At 40.6% G+C, this 23,705-nt stretch overlaps 2 protein-coding genes across 6 annotated transcripts in view; one reads left to right on the forward strand and one right to left on the reverse strand.

Moving 5' to 3' along the window:
• Nucleotides 1-8,473, forward strand: part of LOC125901154 (sorting nexin-14-like) — a 28,268-nt gene extending 19,795 nt beyond the window's left edge. For 4 of the 5 annotated variants that reach the window (XM_049596580.1, XM_049596579.1, XM_049596581.1 and 1 more), the window contains 5 exons: nucleotides 1,549-1,713; nucleotides 1,807-1,902; nucleotides 1,986-2,077; nucleotides 2,726-2,782; nucleotides 4,224-8,473. In XM_049596580.1, the coding sequence (XP_049452537.1) occupies nucleotides 1,549-1,713; nucleotides 1,807-1,902; nucleotides 1,986-2,077; nucleotides 2,726-2,782; nucleotides 4,224-4,265 (452 nt within the window). In that variant the 3' untranslated portion in view covers nucleotides 4,266-8,473. The remainder of the gene's footprint in view (nucleotides 1-1,548; nucleotides 1,714-1,806; nucleotides 1,903-1,985; nucleotides 2,078-2,725; nucleotides 2,783-4,223) is intronic. The other variant, XM_049596578.1, reaches the window with a different exon arrangement.
• Nucleotides 8,474-8,520: 47 nt separating this feature from the next.
• Nucleotides 8,521-20,570, reverse strand: LOC125901160 (snake venom 5'-nucleotidase-like). The gene is made up of 9 exons (XM_049596599.1): nucleotides 20,207-20,570; nucleotides 19,820-20,042; nucleotides 19,439-19,627; nucleotides 19,003-19,200; nucleotides 15,946-16,100; nucleotides 14,539-14,647; nucleotides 14,296-14,445; nucleotides 11,748-11,948; nucleotides 8,521-9,706 (listed from the first exon to the last, which is right to left on the reverse strand). Exons 1-9 carry the CDS (start codon nucleotides 20,549-20,551, stop codon nucleotides 9,549-9,551), a joined length of 1,728 nt encoding a protein of 575 aa, XP_049452556.1. The 5' UTR covers nucleotides 20,552-20,570; the 3' UTR covers nucleotides 8,521-9,548.
• Between the last annotated feature and the right edge of the window lie 3,135 nt (nucleotides 20,571-23,705).

Below are 23,705 nucleotides of genomic sequence, written 5' to 3' on the forward strand. Positions count from 1 at the left end.
TCATGGTCAGTGGGTCTATTAGCACCACCAGCCATCAGCCTCAGCACAGTAGGTGCTAGGGCCTTCTCCTGTACCATTATAGAATCCAAAACGTGCTGTAAGAAAATCATAATGCTTGGGGTTGGTGCTTCGGTTAATGTTTGACTATCTGAGAATGAGACTCAACAACCAGCTGTCTTTCTCCAGACAGCACTTTCAAAGCTGAGCTCACTCACTTTAACTGCAACAACTACATCTAATTTATACTGAATTTAACTTATTGTTGACCTTTGCTCTGTTGCTCAGTGTAAGTTTTATTGTTGATTTCATTGAGGGTTTATTACTGGTGCTTTGTTGCTTATTGTATGTTTTATTACTGATCTTATGAGATGTAAGGTGACTTTGAGTATTCTATTATAAAACGGTGACATTAAATAAAATGTATTTTTATTCATTATTACTATGGGGGCTGTGTGCATATGAAGTTGTTATAGATGTATATGAATTTATAGAGCATTTCATTGGCATTGCATTGCTAGGCAACAGCTTAATGCAGCTCCTGCGAGGAAATTGACATTAACATTTACATCTCGCCCTGTCACGAGCCTCTTGTTTATAAGTAGATGCACACTTCCTTCTGCATGATGATTAGGTTGGTGGGTGTGGGTTAGTAGAAAGAAAATAGATCTTATATGAAACTGCTCACAACAAGGTCTGTGGATTATCTTGAGTAACTGAGTCATGATTTCTGAAAAGACAAATAAACAGCACTATAGGTAAAAGAAAAAGATATGTTTTTAAATTTTGGATGACCTTTGCTCTGTTGCTCATTGTAAGTTTTATTGTTGATTTCATTAATCTTTTATTGCTGGTGCTTTGTTGCTTATTATATGTTTTATTACTGATCTTAAGTGACCTTGAGTACCATGAAAGGCATCATTAAATAAAGTGTATTATTATTATTTATTGTTATTATAATGGTCACAGTGTGCATCTGAGGTCGTAAGAGTCATACATGAATTTATAATAAAATATCCTGTGGGCACAAGATAAAAAAAAAAAATCACCTTCCAGGACTGTAGGGACTCCATACTAATCGTTAATGAGCAGTTTGAACATATTTAGTACGGCAATATATATATCTGATAGACACCATTACAGCAAAAACAAAAGCAGATGTCACACACACAGTGTTATGTAACAATAGCTAGCTGCAACTAAAGCAAACCTCTTTGACTTTATGGGACATCTGCACTGGGATTATGTTTGAAAGGTGCGGTTTTATTGTTGTAAAATTTCAGTTAATTTATAGTCTCCAGACTGTTTCAATCTCGTAATAATAACTTCTAACACAAGGAAAAAATAAGTAAATAAAATACAGAATATAAAAGATATTTAAAAAGACAGTAACAAGGCACTGCTGCAGAGATGTACTGACAGTAGGGGTTTGGTGTTCCCTCATGAATCACCACCATGACAAGTACATCGCTGAACCACTGACACCGAGTCCATTACTCACCCACACACTCTCTTTCTTCCTCTTTCTCTCGTCCTCCTCATGGTTGTCAGGCCGAGTTGTCTTCCACATCCCCGACTGGCTTCACCACCTGCTGATGGGTGGCAGGATCCTGTTCAAGAACACGCTGGAAGCCTACACAGATTACTACCTGCGATGCAAACTGAACCAGGTGGTTCAGGAGCACCGACTCGTCTCGCTCATCACCCTGCTCAGAGGTATGTAGGGGAAATAAAGGAGGCTCCCAGAATGTGGAGCTATTCCTTTAAACGTTTTAATTTAATGAGGTGAAATGATCTTTGCCCTTCTAGACACAGTTTTCTGTGAGAGCAGCGTGCCCCGTTCGGCTCAAGACAAGCAGAGGAGAGCGAAGAAGACGTTTGAGGAGATGATGGCCTACATTCCAGGTATTCATTCAGTTCATTTAGTTGGTGTTTCATAATTTGTAGATCAACAGACTGCTGACATTTCATGAACTGCCTTTCCTTAGATTTTCTAGGGAAATGTATCGGAGAAGAAGCCAAATATGAGGGCGTACGTCTCCTTTTTGATGGACTGCAACAGCCAGTGCTCAACAAACAGGTCCCCACACGCACAGTCACACACACACACGCGTGCGTAATGTCAAACACATTCACTGCTGGAAAACGTACTCTATCTTGTCAGGACCTGGGTGTTGGTAAGCACCATAACATAATAACCACAATCTAAAATCTTTTGAGTGTTTTGTGCAGGTTCTTTGCAGTGTCAAACTTTCCTTCAGCTCAGCATTTATGTATTGCTGCCATCGCCAAGGAGGTTATGTTTTCAGACTTTTTGTTTTTCTGTTTTTTGAGCAGGATTACAGAAAAACTACTGGCTCAGTTTAATTTTCGAGTAGATCCGAACCACAGGGCGAAAACACAAATTATTTTTGACTTTTGTTAACTTTGCAGGATAGGGCATTTGGCTTTGGCAGTATAAATGCCATACATCTTAAAATCCAGTCGATAGAACTCAAGTTCACTGATAATAGAACAGCTAATTGGAGAAATATGATGACTCCATATCCACTCCTTTGGTTTGACATTATGGTAATTGTTTTAGAAGAATAACCAGACATAGTGGTTGTGCTTGGAGATTTGCATGCCCTAGAAGACTGGAGTCTTGGCGAAATGTGTTTGCTGTTTGAATTTAAAGATCGCTGCTATTAAAACGTTTTCTCCTCTCTCTGCTTTTTGCTTTCCTCAGCTGACGTATGTGCTGTTGGACATCGCCATTCAAGAGCTTTTCCCTGAGCTAAACAAGGTAAACAGATGCTTGGTTTTGTGACTCTGGATAATTTTGGACACATTTTTAAAATGTATTATCTGTGTCATATGTGTAAAGGCCATTATTACACCTGGTATTAATGAACAAGTGAAACCTATGACCGTATAATAATAATAATAGTAATATCCATTTTACTTAGAGGTGCCTTTCCCAGCACTCAAGGACACCTTACAAGACACAGTTAAAAAACAAGTAGCAATTTATCCATAGATCATAAAATCACACAATTCATTCATTCATTCATTCATCTTCTAACCGCTTCATCCTCTTGAGGGTGGCGGGGGGGCTGGAGCCTATCCCAGCTGACATCGGGCGAGAGGACAGGTCGCCAGACTATCGCAGGGCTGACACATAGAGACAAACAACCATTCACGCTCACATTCACACCTACGGACAATTTAGAGTTATCAATTAACCTAGTCCCCAATCTGCATGTCTTTGGACTGTGGGAGGAAGCCAGAGTGCCCGGAGAGAACCCACGCTGACACGGGGAGAACATGCAAACTCCGCACAGAAGGGCTCCCACGCCCGGGATCAAACCGGCAACCCTCTTGCTGTGAGGCGAGAGTGCTAACCACCACACCACCGTGCCGCCCACACAATTCAGTAATATACAATAAAAGTTAATTGACTGGACAAAAAAAAATCGTAATTATAAATATTAGGTATAAAATCATCATCAGTGCAAGTCACCATATGTGTGCCATGATTAAATCAGACTGAATATGGCAGCTCCGAAGGCGTGTTTTCAGACGGGTATGATCATGTCTGATGAATGATAGATAAGTAAAAGTAGATAGTGTGGGTGCTGTATCATGCTTAACTCATTAAACTCCATTTTAGTGAATGGAACTTACTGCATTTAATCACTGCTACTGGACTCTTTAAAGTGTGCCCATGATTATCTTTTACAAGGTGTTATGTTGTCATATCTCAATTTAACATTTCAGGGTTTTGTAAGTGGAAAGCCATCTGTAGTTCTTAGACGACTACAGAACCAAGATTGGCTGTAGTGATATCATCTTTTAAAGTATGGGGGAAAAAAGTTAAGTTTTCTGCATATTTTTGCCAGAATAGTTAGATGGATTTTTTTTATATATATGTTTAAGGTGTCTTACTGTTGTATAAATGAGGAGGAAATAACAAGCTCATAGGAAACTTTAAGAGTTTTTAATTCCATAGACTGAAATGTGATCTTTAATATTTGATTTTCTCTGTGCTTTTGTGATACTTCAGGGATAAAATGCAGTTTTTGAGGGCTATCATTAAGATAGTTCAGTGTATGTATGTTGTTTGGATGTATTTGGGCTATAATCTGTACATGTAAGAGATGAGTATATACAGTATATAATGAAACACCGATTTAATAACAAAGACGATCCGTGTAAGTGCTCATGCTGTGTTTTTGTTTCCTCAGCAGGTACAGAAGGAAACCTCTGTGATGGCGCCGTGGATGTAAAATGAACACTTTAATAGACATGATCTGACATGCTTTCTCAGCATGAAGCCAAGAGACCTGCACAGACTGTTGCCAGCTCAGTATGAAAGCAAACGTGAAGATCACATGTACAGTATCTGACCTGGATACATGCCACAGCAACAAGAGTAAACACAAAGCTTCTCCTGCTGTGTGTGTCGTCTGCTCTGCAGAATAAATTATATAAATAAATAACACTGGTCCTTTTGTAATAAGTCTTAACTATAAAAGCCAGCATCGTGCATCTGTTCGACAGCTGCAGTCGATTGTAGTAAAACTTAAGAATCACTTGTTTCTACTTTTTCACACGTTGATACAGTTGAGCTCACTGTGGTGCTGCAACAGATGTGAACTGCTATAAACATATCACCCCACATTAACACCTCTGGCTTGAAAAGTGGCCCCTGTGGAGCTGATTTTACAGAATCAAAATGGGAAACTACGATTTTGACTGCAGCCACAAGTCCAGTGAAAATATTTGATTGTTAATGATTTTAAGTTTTGAAAAGAAAAAGAAGAATGTGGACCTCCAAATCAAACTGCCTTCATGATGTAAAGCATTCCATTTTTATCTGCATTTTAAAATTGAAAGCTTAAATGTGCCCCTTCCTCTCAGCTGCTGTTGGTGTGCTGGTGCTGGTGCTGGTGTGTAGCTACGTGTTGCTGAGCTATCCAAGCAATAGTAAAGGGACCATTTTTTTTATCTAAGTGTCAGCACATAAACTTTACTTAAAGTCTGGTATCTTGAGTAAGTTTTATAAAAATAACAGGGACTTTTTTTGTAAATTGTAATTTCAAACATTCAAAAAACTAATATTATTTTAAACCAATAATTTAAAAACATGGCTATTTTTCAACCAATAATCTGTTAGAGCTGGTATTATCATGCGTCTTGGGTGATCCGATCACAAGATGACAGCTATGTCTGTTTGTTCACACCACATGTGTCTCGAGTGACCACTTGTGATCAGATCTCAGTTCCGCGCTCTATATGCAAATAAACATATGAATCATTTCCGTTTGCAAACACCAAATGTGTTGCTGTTTTTAGGATTGAGACAAGCAGTCATCATCTGTACTTGTGATAAAGGAACATCCTCATCTGGGGAGCTATGTTTCATCTATTACTTGTGATAAAAAACAATCTGAAGCTCAATTCTGAGGCTGTTCTGTAAATCCTTTTCTCACGTCTTAAATATTGCCTCTTCTGATTAATCCATATACATTTCAGGCTTAAAATAACAACCTCTGATTAGGTCCAGCCCACTTTAGATGCAGGACCATTTACCATTTATCTAATTGCAGGGCTGCAGGCAGCATATCAACAGCCCCTTCTTGCCTCCCTGTCTCTCTTGCTCCGGCTCCAGAGATGGTCCGTCAGCATAGTATCCGGTGGGACGTCAGATAAACAAGGACGTCAGCTGAGTAAGCAGTCGTTTAATGTGGCCCGGGACACATAGCGTTCACACTATTGAAAAAAATGTTGCCACAAACCACCCAAGACTACTTCTGAGTCCACTTATGACCCGATCACCCGGGACACATGTACGTACCAGGTGTAAATGGAAAAGATTAAATGAGTAATGGAGAGAAACCTTTTACAACTGTACATAAAATTCGAGACTCGTTTGTATTTATTACTGTAAGGATGCACTTTATTTCTTCACATATAAAAACAGAATATATTTCCACTTTAATTTTTTTCTAACAAGTTGACAAAAGTGCTTCATAAAGGTGACTTTGGAGTAAACAAAATATGCAATCAGATGTTGTAAGAAAAACAAAAGTAATTGTATCAGCTCTCTGCGTTTTTTCTGTAGAGATTAACATGTCGACTAGTGAAGATGGGGAGAGGCTCGTGCACGGTCATGAGAACAAACAAAAACTCTTATTTACAGATCATATGTATCTGCTGTCACAATAAATTTGTTTCTGTAACTTAAACATACTCAAACAGCAATAATTCTCTACAAAAAATAGATTTGATGAGCAATCACGCTGCTCATTTTTAAATCTTAATAGGTGGTGTCAAATGAAAGTCAAAAAATACCTTGGCACATTCAGGTGCATAAATACTTTGGCTTGTTTCCATGTGTTCCTATTAAACGAGCGAGGGCATGATATCGCCACCAGGCAGCTTTCTATCTGTTCATTATCTCACTGCCTTGCAGTCTTTGGGCTCAGACATTCATAACACTTCGGTTCTTTCAGATACACATGAAAAAATACATTCACGTTACAGTCAACAATGTTAGTAATATCCAATACATATTTACCACTTTCATACTGAAGTTAATCCTTTTACACGTGTCAATCAATCAATCAATCAATCAATCAATTTTATTTATAAAGCCCAATATCACAAATCACAATTTGCCTCACAGGGCTTTACAGCATACGACATCCCTCTGTCCTTAAGACCCTCACAGCGGATAAGGAAAAACTCCCCAAAAAAAACCCTTTAACGGGGAAAAAAAAACAGTAGAAACCTCAGGAAGAGCAACTGAGGAGGGATCCCTCTTCCAGGACGGACAGACGTGCAATAGATGTCATACAGAACAGATCAACATGATAAATTAACAGTAATCCATATGACACAGAGAGAGAGAGAGAGAGAGAGAGAGAGATGCAGGTAATGACAGTAGCTTACAACAACATTAATGAAAGTAATAATATTATAGTTATAGTTCTGGTTACTGCAGTACAATATGTTGAAAGTATGTATTAATACCTGGCAGTATACATGTGTGACAATAATCATATGTGTATAATAACAGAAGAAGTATGACTAATGACTAATGATGGCAGCAGCAGCAGGAGGCATCTGGCGGGACCACGGCAGCAGCACAACCACACACGTCACGCTGTCCAGGCACCGCTGTGATATGAGTTAATCTGAGAGACAGTGGAGCACAAAGGCTCCGGAGAAGAAGCCGAGTTAGTGACATCCAGAATGGCCGGGTTAGCTAGATGCAGTAATAGGATACGAGAGAGAGAGAGAGAGAGAGAGAGAAGGAGAGAAGGGACCCGGTGTATTATAGAGGGGTCCTCCGGCAGACTAGGCCTAAGTCAGCCTAACTAAGGGCTGGTACAGGACAAGCCTGAGCCAGCCCTAACTATAAGCTTTATCAAAGAGGAAAGTCTTAAGTCTAGTCTTAAATGTGGAGACGGTGTCTGCCTCCCGGACTGTAACAGGAAGATGATTCCACAGGAGAGGAGCCTGATAGCTAAAGGCTCTGGCTCCTGATCTACTTTTGGAGACTTTAGGGACCACGAGTAACCCTGCGTTCTCAGAGCGCAGTGTTCTGGTGGGATAATATGGCACTATGAGCTCTCTAAGATATGACGGAGCTTGACCATTTAGAGCTTTATAAGTTAACAGTAGGATTTTAAATTCAATTCTGGATTTTACAGGGAGCCAGTGCAGAGAAGCTAAAACAGGAGAGATATGATCGCGTTTCTTTGTTCCTGTTAGTACACGTGCTGCTGCATTCTGAATTAGCTGGAGAGTTTTTAAGGACTTACTAGAGCTACCTGATTATAGAGAGTTACAATAATCCAGCCTTGAGGTAACAAAAGCGTGGACCAATTTTTCTGCATCTTTTCGGGTCAGGATAGGCCTAATTTTCGCAATATTACGCAGATGAAAAAATGCAGTCCGTGAGGTTTGTTTTAAATGAGAATTAAAAGAAAAATCTTGATCAAATGTTACTCCGAGGTTTCTTACGGTAGTGGCAGGGGCCAGAGCAATGCCATCTAGAGAAACTATGTCATCAGATAAAGAGTCTCTGAGTTGTTTGGGGCCAAGAACAATAACTTCAGTTTTGTCTGAATTTAACATCAGGAAATTGGTGCTCATCCAAGTTTTTATGTCTTTAAGGCAATTATGAATTTTAGTTAATTGATTGCTTTCTTCTGGCTTCATTGATAAATACAACTGAGTATCATCCGCATAACAATGGAAATTTATAGAGTGATTTCTAATGATGTTACCTAAAGGAAGCATATATAGAGTAAACAGGATTGGTCCGAGCACAGAACCTTGCGGAACTCCAAAACAAACTTTAGTACGTAAGGATGGTTCATTGCGAACGTCAACAAATTGAAAACGATCAGATAAATAAGATTTAAACCAGCTTAGTGCTGAACCTTTTAAGCCAATTAAGTGATCCAGTCTCTGCAGTAGAATTTGATGGTCAAACGCCGCACTTAGATCTAATAAAACAAGTACAGAGACGAGTCCTTTGTCTGAAGCAATCAGAAGGTCATTTGTAATTTTAACTAGAGCTGTCTCAGTGCTATGATGCACTCTAAATCCTGACTGAAATTCCTCAAATAAATTATTATCCTGGAGAAAATCACACAGCTGGTCTGCGACTACTTTCTCAAGGATCTTTGACATAAAGGGAAGATTAGATATTGGTCTATAATTGGCTAACACCTCTGGATCCAGGGTGGGCTTTTTTAGTAGAGGTTTAATTACAGCTATCTTAAAAGACTGTGGTACATAGCCTGTTAATAAGGATATATTGATCATATCTAATATATGAGTGTTAACTAAAGGAAAGACCTCCTTAAGTAGCCTAGTTGGGATGGGGTCTAAGAGACACGTTGATGATTTGGATGAAGAAATCACTGCAGTCAATTCTTGAAGAGAAATTGGGGAGAAGCAATCTAAATATATATTAGGTTTTACAGCTGTGTTTGAGGTTAGATAGGTACTATCTGAGGGCAAGAGGTCATGAATTTTGCCTCTAATAGTTAGAATTTTGTCATTAAAAAAGCTCATAAAATCATTACTGCTAAGGGCTAAGGGAATACAAGGCTCAATAGAGCTTTGACTCTCAGTCAGCCTGGCTACAGTGCTGAAAAGAAACCTGGGGTTGTTCTTATTGTCTTCTATTAGAGCTGAGTAATAGTTTGCTCTGGCATTGCGGAGGCCCCTCTTATAAGTTTTGAGACTGTCTGTCCAGATTAAACGAGATTCTTCCAGTTTGGTTAATCGCCAATTCCTTTCAAATTTTCGCGATATTTGTTTTAACTTACGTGTGACAGATGTTCTTAAAGAACTCCCCTTGTCCTTATAATCAGCTGTTTAAATCACTGACTGAATCTACTCTCAGACTGAACCTGCAATCCTGTTGTCTTCTAGTTATCCTTGGAGGCAGTGAGACGGAAAGGCCGTTAACTAAGTCCCAGAGGAATTCACAGGCAGCCCAAAGTGCCCTTCAGTCTGTCACAGTTTCTCAAAGTGTACAAAGCCAATCAGAGGGTCAGGGACAGCCATAAACCCATCAGCATCAAACCGAGGCTGTGGGCTGCGAAGACAGCCGAGTTCCTGAACGTGATCCGGCCTTCCACTGTGGGGTAAACACGCTTCATGTCTGAGATGTATTTGGAGAAGACAGCAATGTCCATGTCACCTGCAAGAGGCGGGAAAATGACAGCTTGGTTAGTGTTTGATTGGTATTTTATATTTTCCCTATAAAACTGTATCTCCTTGCTGCCCATGCTTAAAACCACCTGTTCTGTGTTGTTACAGTGTTGTAAGATCTGTGGGAGACAGCTGCACAGCAGTTTTAAAAATATGCATTTGCTTTGGATAAGTTCACCAAGAGGGGAACCTTTTAAAATGAGGCATGTGATCACTAATGGACAAACTTCACCCTGCAGAGTCGTGCTTATGGGACAGCTGCAGTCATTATGTCTTTGCATTAATTTCAAGAGTGCTTTGAGCTAATGCTAACATGCTACAATGATATGCTAATGTTAAGCAGGTGTGTACCATGCTCATTTGGTGTTTCTCAAAGTCAAGATCCTTCCTTGGTAGGACGAGTGAGCTTCTTAGCATTCAGTGAACACACGTTGGCACAAGCTAACGAGTGTCCCCAGGTGTGCATCATTAACCCTCAGCAAACTGAGGGGGTTTCAGGGTACTGTGATGATTTTGGCACTCTCTGATGTAGTATAGAATGCAGTATTTTCAGAGTTACGTGACTTTTAGGGTGAATATATTTCTGGATTGTGCTTCTGAAAAAAAAAAACCAAAAAAAAAACCCAGGAAGGCTAAATGAAACTTTTATGGCGCTTAGCGCTCTATCACTGCTGTAAATGATTAATTTAAAAACTTTTATGTTTTATCTTAATCGTGGTATTTCAAAAATCTCATTATTCGGCAGTGGACACTTTGGAAAGCGTAAATTATGAGGTTTCTGTCCATATATTTTTATGCTTGTGTGACAATAACTGCTGGAGATATTAATCCAAATAAATGACATTTATCTAAATCATTGAAGATGATCTCACCTTCACTTCCAGCAAATCGTGCGTAAAGAATTGTGGGTACTTTATACCTGCTTGAAAGAAGGACTCGGTCCTCGTTAGAATTTGAAGGATTCTTGACATTGGAACAGTCCTGACGTACGATTTGGTGACGTAGCATCCTTGAAATTCAGCCATTTAGGGATCGAAACATCCACTGTCTTTGATTAGCGTGTTAGCATGCTAGCGTTTGCTAAATAGATTTAAACCCCAAATACAGCCAAAGCTAATGGTGACTTCATTTTGCAAGTATTTACTCATAAAGCAAATTAAAAAATTGGGAAAAACGTCCAACAGTATAGACTTTTCCATCAAGAGCAAGTCGTAGGTCGTCTGACTCACCAACCAACAAATCGTCATCACAATCTATTGAGCCATGTATAAAATAAAAATAAATAATTGAGCCATAGGTTGGAGCTTAAACCGCTTGGGTGCAACATGTTTCAAGCTTGGCGCTTCTCCTAAAGCAACATCCTGCTTTTCATAAATTTTCATGCGTCGAGCAGCTTCCCGTCTTTCTTCTTTTTGCTCTCGCTAATCTGTTTTTGAAACCTGACTTTTCTACTGTTTTGCATATGGACATTTGAATGTGACATCAAATGCCAAGTTTGAGAAATCTGAGGCTGAGAAGCGGCTTATTGCAGCGAAACAATTAAAGCTCAGAGGTTAAACAGAGCTGGCAGGGTTCATTTAATGCTGCTGGAGTTTTCCACATGTTCTCCAGATGTTTCACAGGCAACTGAAAGTGGGAAGAATTCATTCTAGACTCACATCTGGCACTCATGCTGCCTCTAAAACTTGTACATCATATATGATACACTGATGTTTGAACTTGGTGTCATGCTTCAATTATGCTTCAAGGGAGTCCATTCAGAGACATTCAAAAGTTGCCAGTGAGCACCACTCTACATGTTACTCCATTATATAGAAACATTAAAGGACAGGGCTTACTTAGGGTGCAGTCCAACAGGAAGGAAAAGTAGGGGAAGAAAGACTTTGAGACATCAGAGACCTGGACTGAGCTGTCAGTAAATGCCACCTCTTATAGATTTTTCTTGTGAGTATTAAATGATGAAACTAACTGACAAATGCACCATGCTCATCTTATCTCATACACAGTTATTGAGTTACACTGCTGCCCACCTGTGTTATGCTTCAGTAACTCGTCCTTGATCATGTTAAAGCCATCACCTCCACCCACCATGTACGAAGGCATGGCCACAGTGTACACCTTCTCCAGATCTAATGGTTCATACTTGGGCACACGGCACTCAGTGCAGCGCATTGAAATGGACACTGCACGCTGGTTCACTGGTTTGGAGAGGTCGTACTGAACGTGAATACCTGGAAATGTCAGAGAGAAAATGAGGAAATATTATGTTTGCAAATTACCTTTTGTATATGGTTCAACCTGTGTGACATTAAATTTGTGAAGAAAGCATCGATGCCTCTGGTGAACGAAGAATCCAAAAAACAGAACATTCTCTATGAATTGAAGTCATAGGGGTCCACTTTTAACAATAGCAAACTATATCAAAACATCCATGTACAAACTCTTAAACAACTCGTACAGTATAATCCAAGTCTCATTTACCCACAGTACTTCCCAAACAGACAGCCCCTTTCCAACATCAAACTGAACTAAGATTAAAACTTATCCTCTCTTCAGGATTGCAGCCTGTCCTACTGATGCCAGTAATTTTCTGTTAAAATGTTGTTGTGTCAAAGTTTGTTTTACCAGTCAGTCATGTGATGACTTGTGAGTTTATTGTATAACATTAGGCATTAAGCCATTACGGCACAAGTCAGAGCTTGTAGCAGCCCAGCTCGCCAACATTATTATTTATCTCTTCAGGGACCGACGACCATATATTAAACTGACAGTTTATTACATGGCAAAGAAAAACTAACTTCAACATGTCACTATAAGTTAAACGTGTACAACAGGTTGTAATCGAGCTGCTCTCTCTTCTCTCGTCCATCCGTTCCTTTGGCGCAATGCATGATGGGATATATTGCTCGGTGAGTGACCATCGGTTGTACACTACTTTTCACGGTGCATTGTGGGATACTTTGAGTCCACTATATGGGGCATAATAATTCCCACTAAACATTCGGACATCATTAGAAAATGGTGACCTCACTATATAGTGGACTATAGAGTGAGTAGTGAGTGATTTCGAACACAGCCCAGGACTTAAATACAAACAAGTCTGACGAGGGGATGAAGTGCAGGTGGAGGAATAAGGGCAGTGAAGCTCAGGTGAGGAGAATAGAGTGATGAGGCAGAATAACAGGCAGAGAGCTGATAGACTGGGAAAACCTCAGGAGCAAGGAAGGACCAATGAGGCTGATGCAGGGCAGGTGTGTTGCTGTATAAATGAGGGAAAGGCACTAACTCGGGGAGTAAGAACAGGTGAGTGGAACTAACACTTAGGGGGTGAATCTACAAAATAAAACAGGAAACAGCTTAAACATGAATGAACATGAAACAAGGGGAAAAAAACGCAACAAATAAAATCCAAGAGATAAGACTACAAACGAAAAAACCTTGGATTGTGACAGGGAGCTGCTGGTCTACCAATGCCACGATCAGTTTGTGTTATTGTGTGACGTTCTTCAAAACTGTATTTTCAGATTCAGCGTGCAGAAGCAGATAATGTATCATTTTATACCAAAGGTGAAAATGAGGTCAGTTACACAAGGTTTTGGAAGCTGTTGATCAAATATCAGATTTGGCAATAAAAAGGATTCTTTAGAGGTGTTTTGGTAAGTTTAGTAGTTTTTGCGTAGTCATGCTCTGGGAAATCAAATAGAGTAGATCATTTGGGGTTCAGGGTGACCTGACCGTTGGAACAGATAGGCTAGGTTTCGCAATAGGAAAGAATCCGTATAAGAAGTTGTTTTTGAGTTAAGTGACGCTCGGAATGCTAGGGAAACTCCGATAAAGGAGTTGTTTTGATAAATCGAGGTTCGTGCGCAGTTCCCGTTCTCGGAAATCAAACAGAACAGAAAACATTTAGGGTTCCCTAGAAATCAAACCTATAGGGACAAGTAGATCATAAGCCCAGACCTGTCCACACACACACACACATGCACACAAACGAACAGACGGCCACACACTCAATAGTATAAAGGCTTTTGGAAGTTGGATAAGCGGGGCTGTTTCGGCTATTCTGTCATACTGTTTGTGATCTACAACTTGTTCTATTGAGCTGTATTTTGCAAATAAAGTAATCCCGTTGGCTGTAACTTTTCTCCGTGGTTCTCCGAGTCTGGCTTTGAAGAGACTATAGATAAGTTTTACTTTTAGTTCAGTTCAGTTTTTTGCTGTTGTCGGATGTGGTACCCTATCACTTCATCAAGAATTTTCTTTGTTTTTGGATTCTTCGTTCACCGGAGGCATGCAAGAAAAACAAAGTTTACTTCACAAATTCAACACAACACCAGGTGAGTAATTGGTGTACAAATAATCATTTGGGGAGTGAAGTATTCCTTTGAAGGAATAGTGTGATATTTTGGTAAAGACACGAGTGGTATTGATCCTTTCATCCAACTCTCGGCAAGAAAGCATGTATGCATATTTACCAACATGTTAAAGTGTTCCTTCAATACAAAACCTGACCAGTTACTATGATTCCAAGAGATGAAACAGGTGTTGATGGAGGAGCACAGAGGCCAGAAAACTGACCTGAGACTTGTAGAAACTCTCCAGACATGCTCCCATATCTGTGAACGGAATGTTCAAATGCCTTTTTCACTGTCGAGCCCTTTATCTGGATCAAGTCATAGGTCTCTCCGAACGGTAAGACGGTGAGGATCTCCTCCATAGTTATGGTACCTTAAAGTAAGGGCAAATATTAGTACATTTTAAAAAAGAAACAACTGCAGCCAGTGCAAAGTGGCCTCTGTAATGAAGCATTCAGATAAGTACCATTCCTGTAGCGCTCGCTTATAGCTGATCGTATGGTCCCACTGTTCAGCATACATATCCCCACGTGATTCCACTGCAGCTCGCTTGAATACTTGATGTTGTGATAGATCTGGCAACACAAAAGGGACAGAACATGTCACACAGCAGTCAGACTCTACCTCTACCTCTTAACAATCCCGTGGTTGAAAAGATTGCCCTCGTCATTGTGTCTTGAGACTGGATAAGTGGTGTTTACTGTCAGCGGCCTATAAACCCCTGCAGCTCTTTTAATTCCATGACATCACATTCAATGCTTAACCTGCATGGGCATGATCTGAGGTTATAGACACAATGAAGCTGGAGATCAGTTTGTGGAAAATAAGGTTTAATGAGAATATTTTTCTGTTTTGTCTCAGTGGTTATAGCTACAGCTGGTAACATTTATGAAAACAACTGTCTTATTTCCTGAAACTGTCACTATATTTAGTAGAAGTACATGAGACAGATAGTGTGTGAATATAATCATGTCCCTCCTCCTCCTGTGCTCACTTATTAATCAAGACTGGGTGACACCCCCTGCCAGGCTTATAAAATCTTTGTTTGACTCCTGTCCACCCTTTTGCACCCTGACAAAGACCTTAGGGTCGAAACCGAAGTGCATCAGTTCCTGCTCCACGCATGAGTGCCTGAAGTTCATTTCTCCTTCCCATGTGCTGATCCTTTTCCTCAAACACACCTACTTTTTTCCTTGAGTATCATATGATAAAGACGGTCCTCGAGCACACTACTATCTCATTCTTCACAGGTGTGAATCATGTCACTGCTTGGGAACTGTGGTCAAACTGTAAATCTAGTCAGCTCTGATGAGGTGTGATTCAAGATTCTGTCACTGCTTTGCCTGCTTGTCACCTCAGGTGTTTTCAGAAGCATATTTTAGTGCAGTGGTTCCCAACTGGTGGCTCATGGTCCAAAAATGGGTTGCAAGTCCATTCTGAATGGACTGCAAGTGACTCGTGAATGTGTCAAGTTTGTAGAAAACACACTTTATGTTAAAGTACAGTGACTTTCCGGCGCAGAGCTTTTATTTTGTAGTGCCGTTTCCTGCTGTAGAGTGAGTGACTAACAGACAGCAACTTAAAAGAGACAGCAAACTAGCTCAACGACATGAAGAAATGCAAGTATGACACTGAGTTTATTCAACTCTGTGGACCTTGAACTAATGACTAAGGAGAAATCTGGACCCCATGGCTGGACCAGTTGAGAACCCCTGTTTTAGTGTACTGTTTAGCTGTAAAATGAGAGTTTGTGATCTGGCCGCCATGTTGGAAACAGTTGTTCGAAGTACCAAAAACTGCCCACCGGCTGCCCAACTTTCTAAATATAGTGACAGTGTAATATGGTTGCCTGAATAATAATCCGTATATTTACCACAGCATCACAGATCAGGTTTCCGAGGTTACACTCCCGAAATCGGCACTCTTCAAACGTCCCGTTGAGGTAGACTAAGGTCTGTCCGACATACTTTGAGGAGTACTGAGCCAAACCTTTCTTCCACTCCTCAATGTCAGCAAGGATGTCTGGGTCTGTCACAAAACACATAAAGCTTGTATAAAAGAAGGGTTTATGATTTTGAATGAACCCTTGAAAAAGGAAAATAGATTATGTTTCCATTAAACTCTTACAGAACATAATCAGAAGTAATCTAGATGCATTTAGATGAATCATCTCCAAGTAGTAGTCCAAGCTTTTGTTTCAACAGTTGTGTAAACACCAAAGCTATTACTAAAATTATTCCAAGATGTACACTGATTATTGATTCATGCTCACACAGAGAGGCATGTTGATTCAAGTCACTTCAATGTCACAAAGTTTTTTTTAACATGCTGAAATCCTATTTTGTTTAATTAATTGTTGCAACCTTTTATCCAGTGAAATACAGGGATGGGAAATTATACAGTTTTGGTGAACCCAGTGCCATTATTGATTCTGGTTATCAGTATGATCATTTATAGATTCCCTACTTGATTCCTGATCAGTTTTCTGTGTGGAAAAAAGTAGGCTTACACAGGTTTTCTGTATCAACGCAACTGTTTTATTAACTCTGAGTCTGAACAGTGTAGAAACAGGCTAGAAATAAAGCCATATAAAGCTCGCATACGCAAGAGAGGAAGGTGCTTTTAAAAGGTTGTGTGTTCAGCTCTCAGTACTTCTGTAGCTTCTAACTGAATCTCTGTGGTTTGGTCTTCTGTGGCCTGTTTTTAGATACCTGCCTTATTTTACTGTTTGATGTTCGCTATCAGCCGTATTAGGAGTTGTGTGAAGTTTCTGCTCGAAACCTCAACATTTCCTTATTTTGGTGCTTCACAAAAAAAGTTTATACAAATTAAGGAGGGACTTATATTGTAAAGAATCTATAGGAAATGAAATGTGTTTTTACTGGATTAGCGGCACTTTGTTAGCGTCTTTTCTTTGAAAGACAAGTCTAATAATACGGCAGGGAGGAAAGTGAAAGCAGAAACAGCCACAGTGAGATGTTGATGAACAGCTGCAGACAACAGGCTCTTACTCTGCACACAGCTCACCTCCAACAGGTAAACTTCCTTTACCTACCCTGCTGTGTGATGGAAAAACACATGCAGCAAAGGTAACAGGGGACTTGAGCTGGGGATCAGCATTTTGCTGTCAAATGTCATCACTCAAGACAAGCCGTCATGAGTTTAAGACACACCTTCAAGAAGGTAGCCCTGTTGTAATGATGGCTGATGGTCAAAGCCAAGCCAAGCCACGCCACGACAAGCCAGTGTATGCCTGTCGAAAAGGGGTAGATGTGACTCAGGTGTGCAGAAGCTTCACTCTTTAGCCGTTTTTCTAGTCAACAAAAAAAGGAAAAAAAAAAAAGAAAATCCTGCTAAGCCTGCCTGGCTAAATCATATCATATGACAGTATATTTACCCTCGGTAACAGACATGCTCTGCTGGGGAGCTGTGGCACGCGTGCCTTGAGTGTCAGATACATGGCATCTCTGGAATTTAAGTCCATGTTGATAAGATGTTTCAGTATACAGCTGGTGTTTCCACTCTCACTTGAAATTATCATTTTACAGATTACAAGCAGCACTGCTGACATCTTTCATTGAGAAATGAAGCCACATTTTGGACCGTTTCTTCCCCCCATGAGTTACACAAGTGAAACGTCATTGTTTAACAATGTGCATCTACCAAAAAAGCCTGCTGCATCTACCAAGGAAACTTGCCAGCATCGATCAAAAGAATTAATAAACCTAGAGGCAAATAATTCCAATGGATGGGACAATCTGGAACCAGTTTTCAGCTGGAATCATTTCTCGATTCCCACCCCTACTGAAACTAGTACAAAGTACACCCACTCTTGTAATTTCAGTAGACGCACTGCAGCACATTTCAGAAGGTGATAAAAATACACGCCTCGTATATTCATGACGAAGCCACAGAGCAGATCAAGGTTTCCTGGTTATCGGCACTGTATGTGAAATGTAAATATGATAATGAGGATGAATGTATTTTCAATAACTAAAACACAGCCAGTTAACAGAAACCATTAACTGCCTACTTGGTTACTAATGAGGCATAAATATCAAAGAAAAATGACCAAAACATCAAAATCTGCAAGTCAAAATCATCTGCTTCTGAAACACTCCTGGTGCGGTTTGACGCCGTGCAGTGGACGGTATAAGACCTCTAAAGCTAGGCCCAGTGGAATTGTCCCTCCTGGCTCCCTTACAGTCAAAATGGCAGCAAAGATAACAAAAAGAGGACTTGGGCCCTGATCACACAGAAAGCATTTTGCAGGTTGCAAACACGAGGCGCACTGCGCTGCCTTTTTCTTTAAAAATTTCAATGCAACCAGTAAAAAAATGCTTGCTCCCCATCACCTTCCTACCCTAACCTTCCCGTGTAATCAATCTACCTTTTTTTGAGAGATGACGTGAGGCACGTTTCTGCTCTGAGTTGAAGTTTTTTCAGCTTGAGGAGTTCAGAGCACTTCGCCAAAAACACCAGATGCCTAGAGTGCAGAAATGCAAGGCGTGTCGCAACGGAAAAACAGCAAACGAATAGCTTCATTCTCTTTAAATACAATTACGAAAAACTGCCTCCAGCTGATAAAATGTTTTCTGTGTGGTCAGGGCGTTCGTCATCTCATATCATGCCTAACTTTGGGTAGATGAAGGCGAACATGTGGCCTTCAATACAGACCTTTCTCAAGAAAAGAAAGGTCTGGCTGTGCCTACTCTCACTTTAAGATTGGAGAAAAAAAACGACCCGGCTTTTTTTATTTCTTTCAACCAATCACAAAATATGAGGCTGATTGGTCCAGTAGTTTGCAAGATTAGCTGCGGCTAGACGGATTTACACACATACACACTTATTCACTCATGCAAACACATGACTAAACGCATGACTAACAACAACTGTAAAGACAAACAGGGGCTGTTAGGCTGTCATTTACCTTGAGGTATGCTGCTGTCCATCAGGATGGGGTTCCCAACAGCCTTCACCACATTCCCGGCCTCGTCAAAGGTAACTTTCAAGTATCCCAGGTACTTCCCGAAGGCAAAGGCCTGGACCACCGGCACATCTCTCCCATCGTTAGACCTCACCATAAAAGGGTACGGACCTGCAGGTACTTCAGTGGATGGTGGTTTTCCTGTAGAGAAAGTTTGCAGTGCACCGTTTCTCACTTCCTGTCACAGTGGCAGTAAAACCATGCTTTTTGTTCATGCGGTTTTGAACTCATGTCTCGCATCTACAGAGCACAGTTTACGTATCTGAGCATAGTGGGATGCCTAAAAAAAAGACTTCCTATTAAAATGATGATGATACAAGAGAGCTGATCTTTTGTAAACCTTATTGAACCTGAATATGATACAACAGGATAAAAATACCAGTGTAGAGGAAAGTGTTGGTGTGTCCTCCAATAACAACGTCGACTCCTCTCACACGCTTGGCAATGTCTTGATCTACGTCAAAGCCAGAGTGGCCCAGGGCGATGATCTTATTATAACCCAGGGTTCTCAGCTTATCGACCTGAATCTGAAGTGCCTGCACCTCATCCTCAAACTGTAGGTGTGGGCCTAACAGACAAAGGAAAAGTCTGTGAAATGTCTGCAGTGCATGGGAAAATAGAAGAGACACATTAAACATTGAAGCTCCAGAGAGTGTTTTGAATGCAGGTTTTGGCAAGTCCATGTGGAGAAATAACAAAAGCTTTAAGTCACTTTACACATAATTTGCTGCAAGCAACATTACACACTTTAATTAAATACCTGGCTGGGATAAGAGGGGGGTTTCTGCAGTGGTGTAGCCGACCACAGCCACTTTCTCTGAGCCAACATCTAGGAGTGTGTAGGGCTGGTAGTGGATGCTGAAGGTTGCATCTAGAGTCTGGTCAGGTTTTATGTTGGCACTCACCACAGCGCAACTCACATTCTGGAGAAAGGGCTTTATCAGACCCTCCACTCCATTGTCAAACTCATGGTTTCCAAAAGCCTTTAAACAAAAGCACACTGATTGGTATCAACAGCAAGCTCCAGTGAGTTTATCTATTAAAAAACTAACTCCACAATTCTACTATCAGAGCAGGTTCTCTTAGGAAAACACCAACAAACACCCAGGTGTGTGGTTTCAATAAAAACACAATTATAAGCATTTACCATCGCGTCATAGCCGAGTTTATTCATGAAGTATGCTGCCTCGGCACCTTTATAATAGTTGAACCAGATAGTCCCCTGAAACTGGTCCCCAGCATCCAGAAGCAGCACGTTCTTCTCCTTTTTGCAGATCTCCGACACTTTGGTGAACCTCCTGGCGACCCCGGCGAAGCACGGACCCCCGTCTGGACACTTCCCCAAGTCCTCGCTGGTCTCCTCGATCCGTGCATGGTTGTCATTGGTGTGCAGCAGCGTTACCTCGAAAGTGGACACAGCACCTGAGCCGTGCAAAAGCAGAGAGAGGCAGAGGGAGGTCAGGAGAGCGCGAGGAGACGTCCAGCCGCTCATCGTGTCGCTGTGCGTAAAAGCGCGCCAGTGACCAAGAATGTATAGTACATGAAAAAAGGCGTGGGCTTGTCCTCAGAGGTAGGATGTGATATAGCACAGGGGGAGATACTCGGGTCACAATATTTTAGAGAATAAGAATTAAATAAAAGAGAGGAGGAAAAGTTAGAACACTTGATATGAAGGGTTTTTAATAGATATTTAAAAGGCTTCCTGAAATTACGACTGCTTTATAGGTTATTTATTAATGATTAAAAATATTTTTGCTTCATCCTTACCAACTAGAAAAGATAAACACCAGCCAGTTTTTTACAACCCTTCAAATTAGTTTTTATTAGGGACAAAAAAAAGGTTGAAATGATACACACACACACACACACACACACACACACACACACACACACACACACACACACACCAAAAAAGACTTCCCTCTTCTCCTCTCACTTATATATATTTTTTTAATTTAAAAACACTAATGCACTGTACAAAAGAGGACAGAGCAGACTCTATCTGCTGAGGAGACTCAGGTCCTTTGGAGTACAGGGGGACAGGAAGAGACTCAGCAGACTGATAAAGAAGACCAGCTCTGTCCATGGATGCTCCCTCGACCCTGGTGGAAGTGGTCGGAGAAAGGAAAACAATAGCCAAGCTATCATCCCTTATGGACAACATGTCCCACCCCATGCAGGACACTTTGTCAGCACTGGGCAGCTCCTTCAGTGACAGGCTGCTTTATCTGCGGTGTTTGAAGGAGAGATGCCGTAGGTCCTTCCTTCCTGCAGCTGTCAGACTATACAACCTGCACTGCTCCCAGTAGACCACACATACAGAAACCATGGACAATTAATCATCACTCATGTGCAATATCTCTACCTGTATATAAAAACTGTGAAATATCTACACTTGCTACATGCAGTAATGTAAATTCTGAAGCTACCTCCATTATTTGATACAGTCTATGGGTCGCACTGTCTGTACAGCTTCTCTTAAAGTCATCCTCTTCCTTTCTGTTGTCTTGCAGATTTTGGAATTGCATACTGTATATGTTTACCGCCTTTGTATCAATTTGTCATATAGGGATTGTCTATATTGTAATTTTACCATGTTGGTCCATTATAAACACACAACATTTACTGCATGTCTGTCCATCCTGGGAGAGGGTTGATCCCTCCACTGTGAGGGTCTGAGGACAGAGGGGGTCGTATGCTGTACAGATTGTAAAGCATTCAGAGGCAAATTGTGACTTGTGATAATGGGCTATATGAATAATCTTGAATTGACATTGTTAGGATTAAGTACATGAACATGCCTTGACACCCTGGTAATTGATCTGTGCAATGCTGATTGGTGTGTTGACAGTTCTGAGGCTTTATTTTGCACCTGGAGAAGGTGTGGTATCTGAGTTTATCTTGTTATGACTTGAGTTAATTATATTGAGAGCATGTGTCAGCTGAATGAACACAGCGCAGTGAATGATTTATTTGAACACTTTTGTGTATGGTTTTGCAGAAATAATTTTACATATGAAATGTGTGGAAACAGGTGAATAGCTGTGAATAGAAATTGCGAGAAATTGCGGGACTTCTGGGCTCTGCAGAGAGTTGAGCATGTCTTCAATCGCTGTCGCTTGCTTCAGTACATTGAACAACAAATTCAAAAAAGAGGGACCAGAAAGACCGGAGATGTTACATTTTAGCATCAGCAATGAAACTTTCGGATTTTCACACTGTTAAACTACACCACTACAAGTAACAGTCCTGCATTCAAAACCTCACTTAAAGGTCCAGTGTGCAGCAGTTTTTCTTCAGTGTAATCACCTAAAAATAAGAATTATGTTTTGGATGAGCCGCTCATATCTACAAAGGGAGCGGGTCCTCTTCCATGGAGTCCGCCATGTTGCCCCACCATGTTTCTACAGTAGCCCAGAATGGACAAGCCAAACACTGGCTTGTAGTTATAGCACCCCTCCACAACAAAAGCATCAGTCTGCGGATTATTCAGCTCCTAGTAAAAACCTCCTGAACGTCTGGATCTTAATTTATAAGAGAAAAAAGGTGAGCACACTTCAATAGGTGGTGGGCAAGCTTATCATATGTTTGAAGTGTCGCAGCCCTGTTAGAACCACATATTTCTAAAAATTCCACTTTTCATCATGTCAGAAAAACAGCCCTGTTCTCACCTTGGTGATCATGAAGTTTCAAGTACCTCAAATTTGCAGTGTGGGCGGGCTGATCCTGACACTAGTTACAAGAAAAATAAGCCACAGTTTTGACTTAATGAGTCCGAATATTGGCTCAGTGTCTCAGAAGTTTTCAGTGATGTTGAAAGGTGAGCTCCAGACTAAACAGACTTCTCAGTGTCACTTTGAGATCTTTAAACACTTGCATGAAATCACATTAAGTAGTTTGTTTATTTTAGAAAAAATACAAATAGATAAAGTACAAATTACACACAACATCATAATAACAGGTCACACACAATATATCAACTTTTTACAGCTCTTCAGCATCTGAATTTCTATGTGTTGTATTCACTGAGGGAGTTTTACCTGTGTTGCAGACTTTCCTCTTTTTCCTGAATAAATGAATCACTGCACTGTATCTTTCCAGAGCGAAATGAGCCGCACTGATCTGTCTGTTCTGTTGAGTAGTGACCTTCACCCAGCAGCACCCCTTAGTGGAGACATTGAGACTAGAACACTGAAAGGTAATCAAAGCTTGCTCAAACAGGATCACTGTGGCTCCCAAACATTATTTACCTCATAAATTAAATACTGTAAAAGATATATAACCTAAGCGTATCAGTCCACTAATTCAGTAAGGACTGAAATATCCTCATTAATACTGATGGGTGGATTATGAGACAATGGGCCCCTGGGCACAGACATGCATTAGGCCCAACCACCTCTCTTACATAGGAGCAAACCACACAGGCCTCTTTTTGTTGTAGTCATATCGTGTCTCTTTGTAGTCATTTTGTGTCTCTTTGTGGTCATATTGTGTCTCTTTGTAGTCATTTTGTGTCTCTGTGGTCATATTGTGTCTCTTTGTGGTCATATTGTGTCTCTTTGTGGTCATTTTGTGTCTCTCTGTAGTCATTTTGTATCTCTTTGTGGTCATACTGTGCCTCTTTGTAGTCATTTTGTGTCTCTGTG

This window comes from Epinephelus fuscoguttatus, linkage group LG14, assembly GCF_011397635.1.
Source record: "Epinephelus fuscoguttatus linkage group LG14, E.fuscoguttatus.final_Chr_v1".
Classification (NCBI taxonomy): Eukaryota; Metazoa; Chordata; class Actinopteri; order Perciformes; family Serranidae; genus Epinephelus; species Epinephelus fuscoguttatus.

Coding starts and splice junctions, on each gene's coding strand:
- LOC125901160 (XM_049596599.1), bottom strand. CDS start 20,551: ATGAGCGGCTGGACGTCTCCTCGCGCTCTCCTGACCTCCCTCTGCCTC. Junction 20,043..20,206: donor AACTCGGCTATGACGCGATG/GTAAATGCTTAT, acceptor TTTTGTTTAAAG/GCTTTTGGAAACCATGAGTT. Junction 19,201..19,438: donor CAACACTTTCCTCTACACTG/GTATTTTTATCC, acceptor CTTTCTCTACAG/GAAAACCACCATCCACTGAA.